Source organism: Littorina saxatilis, linkage group LG12, assembly GCF_037325665.1.
Source record: "Littorina saxatilis isolate snail1 linkage group LG12, US_GU_Lsax_2.0, whole genome shotgun sequence".
Classification (NCBI taxonomy): Eukaryota; Metazoa; Mollusca; class Gastropoda; order Littorinimorpha; family Littorinidae; genus Littorina; species Littorina saxatilis.
Window position 1 is genome coordinate 77,116,916 of NC_090256.1, and position 14,824 is coordinate 77,131,739.

The 14,824-nt window shown below is 43.7% G+C and overlaps 1 protein-coding gene across 1 annotated transcript in view; it reads right to left on the reverse strand.

The window, feature by feature from the left end:
• LOC138982820 (serine/arginine repetitive matrix protein 2-like) overlaps positions 1 to 11,266 on the reverse strand; it is a 38,456-nt gene extending 27,190 nt beyond the window's left edge. The window contains exons 1-2 of the mRNA XM_070356172.1: positions 11,053 to 11,266; positions 439 to 563 (exon numbers count right to left, since the gene is read on the reverse strand). Coding sequence (XP_070212273.1) covers positions 439 to 563; positions 11,053 to 11,193 — 266 coding nt within the window. The 5' untranslated portion in view covers positions 11,194 to 11,266. The remainder of the gene's footprint in view (positions 1 to 438; positions 564 to 11,052) is intronic.
• Positions 11,267 to 14,824: the final 3,558 nt, after the last annotated feature.

The following is a 14,824-nucleotide window of genomic DNA, read 5'->3' on the forward strand; positions in this document are numbered from 1 at the left end:
TGAGGGTGTGACAGTGCCGCCTCAACTCTTACATATGACGTCATCAAACAAAGACATTTATCGAAAAAATGAAAAAAACGTCCGGGGATATAATTCCCAGGAACTCTCATGTCAAATTTCATAAAGATCGGTCCAGTAGTTTACTCTAAATCGTTCTACACACACACACAGACACACACACACAGACACACATACACCACGACCCTCGTCTCGATTCCCCCTCTATGTTAACACATTTAGTCAAAACTTGACTAAATGTAAAAAGGGTTAACAATTTGAAGACTTATTCAAGTTATTGCCACGGTCCTGAAGAAGACCCTTAGGTCGAAACGTCGCTGTTATTCGTTCCGTGTTCGTCATTTTAACGTGAGTACATTGCTTTTTGGTCTCTTTACAGTCCTAATAGGTAATAAAATAATAAATAAAAAAAAGACGTACTGGATTATCTGTTTGCGTAGTGAATCTCGCAACTGGTTCTTGTTCAGTCCAGGGCTCCATTTCTGCTGGGCCAGAAATCGATTCACAAACCCCTCCACACGCTGGCACAGGTTCTGGGCAGCAGGCTGAAAACAACGAGCAATCGACGCGAAAGGTTAGAAAAGACTCTAAGTATAAAGTCAATGACTATTGCATGATGTCAGGGTTCCACAAACTGTGTGTTCCAGCGTCCTGTATGCACTAGAACCCGGAGAGAAAAAAACCGTACAATAACCAAATGTAGGGAGACACACTGGACACACTACACATTTAATACAATTAAAAATGACAATCTGTTTTCACGCCTTACCATCAGTATTTTGTTTTTAGAAAATGGTCTCTTGGTCTTAGATTCAGTACAAACACTAATTTACAGAGTTAACCTAGCTACCTTCTGTTAGTGTAGACCTACTGAATGTTTAATTACTTTAAACAACATGTGTCGTTTTAAATCGTGCAGATTATCCCTGCAAGGTATAAGCTAGTTTAAACGTAGGAAGCGAGTGGGGGGTGGAGGTCGGGAAGGAGGGGGTAAGTTACAATAAGAATGTGGGTGTGGCCTGTGGGTGTGAGTGTGTGTGTGTGAAAGAGAAGATGCCAGGTAGCGTGGAGGGAAACGGAATTGGTCAGTGCAGGGATAACCACACACAGCGGCGGCAGCAGCCACAGCACCGAGCAGCAGCGATAATAAACAATGTGTGACAAGGATTTTTTTCCGTCCTTTGTTCGAGGCAACGAACTTGACAAGGACGTTGTTGTGGCTCTCGAAACGGAGAAGATAGTCACTATGACGTCAATGATGGGATTACGGGAGACCGACATTGACGCTTTGTCTCTAAAAAGAGGAGATGCCTCTGCCCTTCGCAGGGCTGTAGGACTGTTGCAGGCAGAAAATGGTGGGGGACCCATGTCAGTGACTTCTCCAGTTGTGCCCCAAGGTGTATCAGCAGAGCGGTCGCCCAGCATGCTGATGCATGATTTGCTGGGGACGCCATCAGTTCTCCAGGATACAGAACACAAGGTTTCCGAAAGGGTCGACCTGGACCCACAGGTCTACCTTTCAACAAAAAGGCCACAAGGTGAGAAAGCCCACATCATCGTGGATTTTTTGCCTGCCACGGAAAACGTGGAAGAGGTGGCCCTCATCCCTGGCACGTCCCTGTACCTCAAGACAGGGACAAAAACGAAGCTGCGGGAGGTGTCACCAGCGCAGTGGATGTCCGCCAACGCCAGGATCATGGCCAGGCTATTGGATGAGGGTCGCCTTAATGGCACAGGAATAAAGGACTACCTGTCCTATACAGCTAAGGTGGGAGAGCTGGCTTGTCGCTTTACCTGGACAAGCGTGTTGGTATACGACAACGAGTACCGACAACAACAAGCGGCAGCATCCTTCCGGTGGGGCAGCGACAGTCAACACCTGTCAACAACGCTCCTGAAAGAGAAGCCTGTCACCGTAGCGACGAAGACCAGCCGCCATACAGACAACCGTGACAAGAAAAAAGGCCCTGGTGGAAAGGACATCTGCCTTCAGTACAACAACGGGAAGTGTTCGTTTGGAGCTCGGTGTAATTACGAGCATGTGTGTCTGGTGTGTTCTAAGCCACACGCTGTTGTCCTTTATATATTTTAAATCAACACACTTGCAAACAACTTAACAAGAAAGAAATGTGAGGTAAACTTTGATAAACTTTTTTATTTTATAGAACCACAGCAAGCACCTGTCTATGATTACCACTTTTGGTTGGTCCCTTAGGTACTAGGTAGTCATTATCTTTTGACAGGTTTGACTGTACATGTACCTACCATTTTCCCTTTCATGTGAATGATTGCAGTATGCTGCCAGCTGGACTGTTAGTGTTACCAGAAACATATTTTTTATCTATGTCTCTGGTGTTACATGTATAATATGTTCACTGCATTATTACTCAACAAGTCAAACTACAAAATAAAGCTGTCTTTTCTACACATACATGAATGAAAGCTTACGTATGACTACAATTTTACTGGGAGAAGTTCAAAAATGTAATACTAATAGTGTACGGTGTACTTATAGTTATACTTATAGTAAGGCTGAAGGGGTCTATGTCGACCAAAAGTGGGTGCATGTGTTACGCGCATTCTTACGATTACGACCATCTTAAGATGGCGCTGTGCCGGTACACGCCGCGTGTATTGGCGCAGCCGGCTTAAGACGGTTGCGCTATTACACGTCTGCGGAAAAACAGATGGCTGCGCCGATACACGTTCATAATCACAATCTATCAAACTTAAGTCGATACATATTGATAGTAGCCGACCAATGCTTTAAATGTAAAATGTGTGTATGTATAATTATCGGTGTGGGTTTGAAATAAAGTTAGGTAGTAGTAAACATTTGTTGTGAATATTGCTATTCTGACAATGTGGGTAGTATGGAAATGTGAGCATTTGAATATGCCTTTTAGGAATTACAGTACTCAGGAAGAGAGATGAGAGACAGATAGAGTAAATCGCAATAGGTTGTGTGGAATCTTTGTGCTTTGAGGATCTCCCGGCAACTCTTCCTCTCACGTAAATCCTCTGGGGTTGTGGTTGGGAGGGAGCTGTTGTCCTTTATATACTTTACAATTTTGTTGTAACGGCCTTCAGTCATAACAAGAGACCTAGGATGGTCGGCCCTGGGACAGGCTGATCTTTCTTAACCCAGTGTGGGATTTTCAGTGGGGCGACCACCCCCAACCCAGCGCGTCCCCGGGTGGCGGATAGGGGAACGGTCTTCAGATATGGAGATCAGCCGCTTGCGGCCGCGGACCAAACTGGCTCCGGGTGGGATCCCGGAAAATCCTCCCCCCTGTGCTCTCAGGGTAGGACGTACGGGCCATGAGCTAAGGGTGAGGTAACCCCGACAGAAAACCCCGAATGCTGAAGACGGAGGACCCGGGCCGCACGGCGCATTCTAACAAACCATGGGTACACGCACTTACGCAAATGATGACACAATCAACCAGCACAGATGGAAATGGCGCTCGCCCATTGAGGACCCCCCAGGGTGGAGCAGCGTCGGGTCCCATGCCTCAAAGGGACCCAGCCCCAACTACTGGAGGTCCCTCCCGTCCGTCTTGTCACGCCAGGGGACGCGGGAGGAAAGTGACTGGCACCACCACAACCAGGAAGAAACCCAGTCAGCAGCGACCTTTTCAGGTCATGCACTGGAACGCAGAAAGTATCCTGAACAAGAAGACAGAGTTGGAGCATATCCTGCATGAGAAGAACATCAACATCTGCTGTATTCAGGAGACGCACCTGACACCCCAAAAGTCCTTCAAAGTGAGAGGCTACCAATGCCTTAGGTCCGACAGAACAGACCGAAGCAAAGGAGGAATCCTGACCCTCATCAGGAACAACATCAATGCCTGTTTGATAGAAACGCACATGGAGGACTCCGAATATCAGGTGATTCGAATCCAGACGAAGACATCAGAATTCCATCTTGTCAACTTCTACTGCCCCAATGATAGACACCTCGCCCTTGACACGATCCCCGCAAAGGCCTCCAACTTCATCGTGGTGGGTGACTTCAACAGTCATTCACAGAGTTGGGGATATGACCACCTGGATCGGAGAGGAGAAGAGGTGGAGAACTGGCAGGACGACAAAGGTCTCATCCTTTTGAACAGTCCCTTTGACTGCCCTACATTCTACTCCAGAAGATGGCACACTACATCAACTCCTGACCTAGCCTTCTGCACGGAAGACATGCACCAGCTAACCAGCAGAGAGGTCGGAGAACAGCTAGGTGGAAGTGACCATCGGCCAGTCTTTTTGACCCTGGGCATGGAGTCCTGCACTGAAGCTTCCTTCCCACGGTGGAACTACAAAAGAGCGAACTGGTTCCTCTTTAGACACCGCACCAGCGAACTCACCAAAGACATCAGAGTCGAGGGTCGAGACATCAACATGGTGGCGAAGGACTTCAACATGAGCATCCTCAGAGCAGCGCGTGAGTCCATTCCCAGGGGTGCCAGGAGAGACTATAAGCCCTACTGGAGCAATGAATTGCAGGAACTGGATGATGATCTGGCAGACGCCAGAAGGGAAGCAGAAGTCAACCCGTCACAAAACAACAACATCCGCCTCCAGGAAGCCAAAGCCAAATTTCTCAAAAAGAAGCTACAGGCAAGACGGAGAAGCTGGCAAGAGAAAACAAGCTCTCTGAACCTTGAGAAGGATGGCAGAAAGCTCTGGAGGCTCACCAAGCAGTTGAATGATGAGAACACCAGCAGAGGAAAGATCACATTAGAAGAGAACGGGAAGGTGCTAACTGGAAAGCATGCTGCCAACCAATTTGCTGAAAGCTATGCAGCTGAGAGCAACCTCCATGTTAGCCCCGAGAAACAGAGAGAAGCAAGAAGAGAGAAAAGAGAGAGACCTGCCAGACAGTCGACAGTGGACGCCATGAGTCAACCACTCACACTCCACGAGCTGCACTCAGCTCTGAAAAAGTCAAAGGCGAAGAAGTCCCCTGGCCCAGACGGCATCACCAACGAGATGCTAACCCACCTTGGTAGTGCAGCAGAGAACAAGCTACTCGAGGTCTTCAACAGCAGCTGGCAAGAAGGATCGCTACCACAACTCTGGCGAGAAGCGATCATGATCCCCATCTTAAACAAGAAGGGCAAAGCCCATACGACTCACATGCTTTACACATTTTTCCTACCAAAATACATGTGACCTTGACCCAAGGTCAAGGTCATCCAAGGTCATGCAACATAAAGCTGTTAATTCAAGACATAGGAAGTACAATGGTGCTTATTGGCTCTTTCTACCATGAGAATGGTCACTTTTAGTGGTTCACTACCTTATTTTGGTCACATTTCATAAGGGTCAAAGTGACCTTGACCTTGATCATATGTGACCAAATGTGTCTCATGATGAAAGCATAACATGTGCCCCACATAATTTTTAAGTTTGAAACAGTTATCTTCCATAGTTCAGGGTCAAGGTCACTTCAAAATATGTATACAATCCAACTTTGAAGAGCTCCTGTGACCTTGACCTTGAAGCAAGGTAAACCAAACTGGTATCAAAAGATGGGGCTTACTTTGCCCTATATATCATATATAGGTGAGGTATTCAATCTCAAAAACTTCAGAGAAAATGGGAAAAATGTGAAAAATAGCTGTTTTTTAGGCAACATTTATGGCCCCTGCGACCTTGACTTTGAAGCAAGGTCAAGATGCTATGTATGTTTTTTGGGGCCTTGTCATCATACACCATCTTGCCAAATTTGGTACTGATAAACTGAATAGTGTCCAAGAAATATCCAACGTTAAAGTTTTCCGGACGTCCGGACGGACGTCCGGACGTCCGGACGTCCGGACGGACGGACGGACGGACGACTCGGGTGAGTACATAGACTCACTTTTGCTTCGCATGTGAGTCAAAAAAGGGAAGGATCCAAAGAAGGCCACCAGCTATCGCCCAATCAGCCTCACCAGCTGTGTTGTGAAGACCCTGGAGAGAATTGTGAACGAGCGCCTCAGGTGGTACCTGGAATCCAGGAACCTCCTCGCCCCTGAACAAGCTGGATTCCGACAGTTCCGCAGCACTGAAGATCAGGTCACTTACCTGGCGCAAGAAGTTGAAGATGCCTTTCAGGAACAGAAGCTGGTCTTCGTCACCTGGATAGATCTTCAGAAGGCCTTTGACAAGGTCTGGAAAGATGGACTCCTTGTAAAACTGCTGAGGAAAGGCGTGTCCAGCAACATGTACCAGTGGATTCGCTCTTACCTCTATAACCGCAGGGCAAGAGTTAACGTCGACCAGACCAAAAGCAAGAAGTTCCTCCTTCGTCATGGCGTCCCTCAGGGCGGAGTCCTCTCCCCCACACTCTTCCTTCTCTTCATCGACGATCTGGTGTCTGAGATGCCCAAGGGGATCAAAGCTGCTCTCTACGCAGACGACCTTGTGATCTGGTGCAAGGAGGAGCACGCAAGTACTGCCACCTACAGAATGCAGCAAGCGGCAGATAGGCTGAACGCATGGGCAGAAGATTGGTGCGTCTCCATCAACAAGGAGAAATCCTCCACCACCCTATTCACACTGTCGCCAAAGCAGAAAGCCGGAACCATTAGGCTTGGTGGAACTCCTCTGAGAGAGGATGAAGAAGCAACGTACCTTGGTGTCACCTTTGATAGACGGCAGACCTGGAAACCACACATTGCACAGGCAGAGACGAAGGCCCGGCGCAAGCTAGCCATACTCAGGAAGCTGGCAGGTACCACCTGGGGAGCGAACGAGAAGATACTGAAGACAGTATACCAGGGAACAATCAGACCCCACCTCGAGTACGGCTCCACAGCGTGGTCAACCTCAGCCAAGACAAACCTGCAGAGCCTTGACCGTGTGCAAAACCAGGCCCTCCGACTCATCACCGGTGCAATGAAATCCACGCCCATCAAGGAAATGGAGAAGCTTACCACCATCCAACCCCTCTGTCAGAGAAGAGAAGCCAAGACTATGGTACAGGCCGAGAAGCTCAAGTGCCTACCCGACCACCCCATGAAGCACAGACTGAGCAACCTCACCAAGAACCGGCTTAAACGGAGCAGTTTTGTACACGAGAGCAAGAGACTTTCTCGACAGTACAGGGAAGTCCTTCCACAGAACACTCTACCTCTGACTCAAGAAGAAGAGGAAACCCCCAAGGCAACAGAGAAACCAGGCATCCAGATCTGCACCAGTGTTCCACATGTTACCTCAGGAGAAGATCAGAATGACACAGCTCGACAGGCACTCACCTTAGCCCTGATCGACGAACAGTACCCAAAAGAGGCGTGGATCCATGTATACACCGATGGATCAGCAACTAACGCCGTGCTCAATGGAGGTGCAGGCATTCTCATCCAGTTCCCTGGGGGACATACAGCTACATCCAGCGTTGCCACTGGCAAACACTGCACAAACTATAAAGCAGAAGCAGAAGCTCTCATGCAGGCCGCCTCCTTCGTTCAGGACTCCGCAGACCCTTGCTACCAAGTTGTCTTCCTCTCGGACGCCCTTTCAGTCCTTCAGGCCCTAGAGAACGACAAACTCCCACAGCTGGCCAAAGCATTACAGATGGTCAGACAAACCAGAAGAGTTGTCCTCCAGTGGATACCAGCACACTGTGGGATACCAGGAAATGAAAGGGCAGATGAGCTGGCAAAAGAAGGAGCCGTGGAAGACCAACCTGAAAACAGTGTCAGCTTTAGTGAGCAGAAGACAATCATCAAGGCATTGATGAGGCCAAGGACAAACAGAGATGACTACCACACAATGTCCAGAGAGCAGCAAGTCAACCTCATCAGGCTGCGTACTGGCCACAACAGGCTCAATGCTCACATGAACCGAAAGTTCAAGCTGGCGCCATCACCAACCTGTGCCTGCGGTCAAGAGGACCAAACAGCGGAACACATCTTACAGCGATGTCCCTTACTAGATGAGGAACGAAAAGAAGTGTGGCCGTCACCAACTCCCTTGCAGACCAAACTATACGGCAGTCGACAGGAGTTGGAGAAAACGACAACATTTATCACCAGTGCTGGACTGATTGTGTAACCTCTGCGAACGCCAAGAAGAAGAAGAAGAGGATGGTCGGCCTGTTCTTTTGCGAGGGTCTCGCCGATTTCTCGCCAGACTGGATCCATGTTGGCTAGGAGAATGACGATGGTCAGAAAGCGACGGGCACACACAGTGGCACTGAACACCTGGGGTGGAGGTCACGACGCGATCGTAAGGCATTTACAAACGAACTTAGCGATACGTCTGTCGTTTAGTGCTCGAGATCTTAACTTCACCAAATATGTGAGTCGTATCTTCGCATGTAAAATACGTGCGTCTCATGACCTCGGGCACCGGTCACAGTGAGTTTCCAAAGAATGACGCTATCACGTGTGACAACAACTCAAATGTGAAAGTGAGCAATGCTCACACATTAGGAAAATAATAGGTTTTACTGAACGCAGTTTGCTTTGCAGGTGAACGTGTATCGGCGCAGCCATCTGTTTTTCCGCAGACGTGTAATAGCGCAACCGTCTTAAGCCGGCTGCGCCAATACACGCGGCGTGTACCGGCGCAGCGCCATCTTAAGATGGTCGTAATCGTAAGAATGCGCGTAACACATGTATTCCCTGTAGGTGGATTTCCTGTAGGGATTTTTCCTGTATACAGGGAATACACTCTCTGTAGGAAACAGGGGTGGGACTCTCTTGTGATGAAAAGCGAGGAAATCCCTTTTTTCTAGGGGGGTTCGGGGGGTTGCTCCCCCCAAAATTGTTTAAATGGTACATTACAATCTGTGTAACCTGGTGCATTCTGAGAGTAAAATTCAACTCGTTTGTATCAGGTAAAAACGACATTCTCCTCACTCCCCCCAAAACACAACAAAAAACACAATTTCACACAACAATGGTAACATTGTAATGGTGCATATTTACATAATGACCATATGTATTCATAATCCAATACTGGCAATAGTATGATCCAAGTGACGCCCCAATGCATTCAGACCTGTCAACCCCTTCCAAGGCCAACCTGTACTAATATGATTAAAAACTGTAATCAGGGCAACAATCCCTTACACACTCCCAAAAAATGAACACACGCAAACCTGAGTTCACACGCAAGACTCGCAATTCACTCGCACGACATAAAAAAGAAGAAAGACCAGCTGGTAAATACTCAACATTTATTTTGTATTCATAAAACACATCTGATTTAGCATTAATAAATACATACAACTACTGTAAAACGCACCCACACAACTACTACTGTCCACTGACCAGGAAAAATCACAGTCCAGTCTCACCTGATCACTTTAAGCTTAAATTTATAACACAGTCACACCCACACAACTACTACTGTCCACCAGGAAAAATCACAGTCCAGTCTCACCAGATCACTTTAAGCTTATGTACTATAACACAGTCACACCCACACAACTACTTTGTACTACTGTTCACCAGGAAAAATCACAGTCCAGTCTCACTAGATCACTTCAAGCATGACACTTGTTGTAGGTAGCAGTAGCTGACTTTGCCGTGGCAAGCAGATTGACTGTGGTAATGGTTTCATGGTATTGGCTTGGGTCACATCTTCTTCCGTTGGAAGGCGGCTGTCTCGTTTCTGGAAATGTTGGTTCACAGGCTTGAACTGTTTCGAACGAATCAATGATTGTTTGTGTACCGCCGTTTCAAAATGCTGCTTCAAGTCGTAGTGACCAGAAGCAGCAACTTTCACTTTGATGTGCGAGCCACATGGCACGCACAAACTGTACTCCTTTCCCTTGTCCGATGATCGCACGACACCAAAGTACGTTTTCTCCCACTCCGACATGTGCTGACCATGTCCGGCTTTCTTTCTTTTCTTCGCTGGCCTCTCCATCTTCAGTTGTAGCACGAAAAGTGACGCAAATCGTTGTCTGTCGCTGAAGTAAGTTCTGAAAACAAAGACCAAATTTCGCGACACGGAAGTAGCGGATTGGGCCACAGCGCCCTCTATGATACCTTCTGCACATGCGCACAAGCTCAGTTACAGTCTTTTTCTGTTAGTTGTTGTCGTCTGCTAAACAGAAACGAATCTGATGATCGGTTTCGAATCTTTGTTCGGGTTTTGAATTTTCCCGTACAATTCCCGTACAATTTGGTTTGTAAACCCGTACAGCTAGGCGTTGTACGCCGTACACACCAAAATTTGAGTAAATCCCGTACAAAATACGGGAAAACCGTACAGGTTGACAGGTCTGGGCATTGAAGCTCAAAATGACTATTAGTTATCAGGAGTTTTCAGTCAGCACAATTTAACTCTCAAGCCTCCAGTGTTCTGTTCCATCTTCACTTCTCTTCATATCATTCAGTCAACAAGTCATCTAGATCTATACTGTGATGAAATGGGACGCGGAAAAATAGATTACCCCAGCGGAATTCGAAAGTTGTGTCCGCGGAAATCCGCGGATTCGCGGAAAAGTCCCACCCCTGAGGAAAGTACAATGCCGCTCAATCTTGCGCCAAGCGTGTGACGGCTGTAAACCGATTTGAATATGGTGGCTAACGGAAGTTAAAAGACTTTGGAACGCTTTGTAGTATGCCGTTATTGCGAGTAATTTAATTAAGCTTCGTTTTCTTTAATTTAGTTATCAATTTCAACTTTTTTTCTATACAAATTACAACCGAATTGAATTTCTAAGAAATACCATAAATTCAATTAGATTGAAAAACATCAAATTCTACCAATGTCGCTAATCATCATGTGACTTTCAGCGAGATTGTCGAAACGCCACGGGAAATTCATCCAGGTGTTTTCCCTGTACATAGCGAAAACCCCTACAGGAAATCCACCTACATGTTCAGTTTTGGTCCACAAAGACCCCTTCTGAGTTCTCCCGGCTTCTGCCTTGGTAGGTGTATGAGTCTATGACCAAGGAAACGTGATGTCAAAGTCAGTCTACACATTTTGAGAGGGTTTTCCCACTTTTGGCAAATGTCATTTGACTCAGAGTGAGACAACACATCTGCAAAGATTATTTCCTTCGCCTGTGTTAGACGTCTTTCTCACCTTTGTATCAACATCAGCTAGACAGTCTTTACGGAACTGGTCAAACAGTCCCTGTGATTTGATCTTGTTGATTGCATCCTGCACCATTTTTGCTGTCTCTTCATCACCAGCCTCCATCTTTGTGGGCGTTGAACTCGACATGGCAGCGTCTAAGACTGCAGTTCTTGATTACAAATGTTATAGCCTTGCTTTCTGTATGGACGCCGCCATTTTGTGTACTACAGCCTCGTTATCGATATAGGACAATTGGTTTAGTTCATTGGAAAGGAGGGGGTGACGAACATTAGGAGCACATCACCGACTCGATTTGAACCGTATGGCCGCGGCGTCACTTTAAAAAAACAAGTCGCGTGAAGCGATATAAAACATTTTGTCAATCGTTAACAACCTATAAGATCAATAACCAAAAAAACAGTCATCGCCGAGGCTACCAGTAAGTTCGTCACACAGTAGATTCGTCAGGCGGTCCCGGTAACTTCGCCGTGGTGGTGGTGGTGGTGGGGAGGGGGGGTTGAGTGGGACTTTGATGTGTGATTTTTTTTTTATTTATTTATTTTTTTTTAAAGCTGCATTATTTTAGTTATTCATGAGTGGGTGGGTGGAGGGGATGGGCTAGTTCTAACTATGCATTAGATTATAAAATTGTATTCTGTGTAGACCCTTCCACTAGCATCTTAGACCACTCTTTGTACTTTTTCTTTTAATAGATGATTGTCATTTGTTTTACCTCATGTCTGCCCTGCGTGTGATGGTGTGATCGTGACTGCTGTAGTGTGGGCGTGTGTGTGTTGGTGTGTATGTCAGTGTATGTGTGGGCGTGTGTGTGTCAGTGTGTGTGTGGGTGTGTGTGTGTGCGTGAATTTACCAACACCACGCTAAATTCCTTGTGCTTTAAATGTTTTTTAATGTCACTTGGCTCAATAAATACTGTATTCTGTATTCTGTATTCTTCGTTTTAACTTTCTGAGCGTGTTTTTAATCCAAGCATATCATATCTATATGTTTTTGGAATCAGGAACCGACAAGGAATAAGATGAAATAGTTTTTAAAACGATTTCGGTAATTTAATTTTAATCGTAATTTTTATATTTTTAATTTTCAGAGCTTGTTTTTAATCCGAATAAAACATATTTATATGTTTTTGGAATCAGAACATGATGAAAAATAAAATAAAAGTAATTTTAGATCGTTTTATAACAAAATAATTTTAATTACAATTTTCAGATTTTTAATGACCAAAGTCATTAATCAATTTGTAACCCTCCATGCTGAAATGCAATACCGAAGTCCGGCCTTCGTCGAAGATTGCTTGGTCAAAATTTCATTCAATCAGCGAAAGTCTCAGGGCTTGGAAAACACGAAGACACGCATGCATCATCTCTCGTCTCTGATTATCATGATCGTATTTCGATACTTTGACGAGACAAACCCAATGCATGGCATTCCGTTTGTCAAATAATTATTTGGATACTTTTTCATGTTTTTTTCACCAGTTTTAGCTAAATAATCATTATTTAGAAGCTCATGTGCTAAATAAGTAATTGTTTATAAACAATGTAAAACAATTCTAAATAATTTTTTGTTTACGTAAACCATTCATTATTTACGTAAATAATTCATTGTTTACGTAAATAATGATTTATTTACGTAAACAATATATTATTTAGACTTATATTACATTGTTTATAAACAATCAGCAATGTTGCTAAATAAATCATTATTTAGCGAATCTGCTAAATAATGCATTATATAGGTAAACAATGATTTATTTAGCAACTGCTCACTTTATCCACCCAAAAAATATTATTTTGTGAAATAAGTGATTATTTGTGTAAACAATACATTATTTACGTAAACAATGAATTATTCACGTAAACAATGAATTATTTACGTAAACAATGAATTGTTTAACCTGTAAACAATGAATGGTTTACGTAAACAAAAAAATATTTAGAATTTTTTTACATTGTTTATAAACAATTACTTATTTAGCACATGAGCTTCTAAACTAATGATTATTTAGCTAAAACTGGTGAAAAAAAACGTGAAAAAGTATTCAAATAATTATTTGACAAACGGAATGCCATACCTTGCGACGTTCTCTTGTATTTCGATACTTTGACGAGACAAACCCAATGCATGGCATTCCGTTTGTCAAATAATTATTTGGATACTTTTTCATGTTTTTTTCACCAGTTTTAGCTAAATAATCATTATTTAGAAGCTCATGTGCTAAATAAGTAATTGTTTATAAACAATGTAAAACAATTCTAAATAATTTTTTGTTTACGTAAACCATTCATTATTTACCTAAACAATTCATTGTTTACGTAAATAATTCATTGTTTACGTAAATAATGATTTATTTACGTAAACAATATATTATTTAGACTTATATTACATTGTTTATAAACAATCAGCAATGTTGCTAAATAAATCATTATTTAGCGAATCTGCTAAATAATGCATTATATAGGTAAACAATGATTTATTTAGCAACTGCTCACTTTATCCACCCAAAAAATATTATTTTGTGAAATAAGTGATTATTTGTGTAAACAATACATTATTTACGTAAACAATGAATTATTCACGTAAACAATGAATTATTTACGTAAACAATGAATTGTTTAACCTGTAAACAATGAATGGTTTACGTAAACAAACAAAAAATATTTAGAATTTTTTTACATTGTTTATAAACAATTACTTATTTAGCACATGAGCTTCTAAACTAATGATCATTTAGCTAAAACTGGTGAAAAAAAACGTTAAAAAGTATTCAAATAATTATTTGACAAACGGAATGCCTGTGTTTTGCCTGTGTTAGTATGCTTGCAGATTGTATTGATGTAGTGTTTAAGTTTCGTTGTTCACTTGTGTGCTGAATGCTGCTGCACATGCTTTTGCTTTGCTTTGTATGTATTATGTATGTTTGTCATTGTAAAGCGCTTTGAGAACGTAAAGCGCTCTATAAATCTCCCATATTATTATTATTATTAATGCCATACCTTGCGACGTTCTCTTGCAAGCATGGACAAACTTTGGTCTCCAATGGCTTTTACAATTTTTTTAATCTTCGGGTCAATCTCTGTTTTACTGTCTGTCTCTGCCTGTCTGTCTGTGTCTGTCTGTCACTGCACGGCCGTCTGTCTGTCTCGGTCTCTGTCCCTGCCGTGTCTCTCTCTATGACGGCTTACTAGCGCCAAAACTAAAAATTAGTAATTAACCCGTGAAAGTTACTAATTTTCACGAGAAAATTACAATTCTGACGGGAAAATTACTAATTTTCACGTGTTAATTACTAATTTTCTAGTGTTAATAACTAATTTTCAAGTGTTAATGTCTAATTTTCAGTTTTGGCTCGCTTCCTGACGGCTTACTAGTGCCAAAACTAAAAGTTAGTAATTTTCACGCGTTAATTACTAATTTTCTTGTACCTCGTGACTGTGGGGGCTCAATGCGCATGCGCGACTGTTTCACCTGCCAGAGCAAAACATCCTTCGACTGATTCGAAACTTTTCTGGTCCATAGTTCTTTAATTAGATGTAAATTAACACTAAGAGCTGAGCGCATGTGTAGATAACCGTGACATACAACTGTCTGTCCGAAAACTTGTTGAATAATGAATTCTATCGAAAGATATTTGTGAAAGTGTGTGAGTCTCGATGAAGAGATCCGTCTGCTAGTCGTCGGACCTTTTGCACATGTCCGACCGGGCGCCATTTTTCCTCTCCTCGGTTCGAACATTTTCGGATCGATTGTCCTTCCC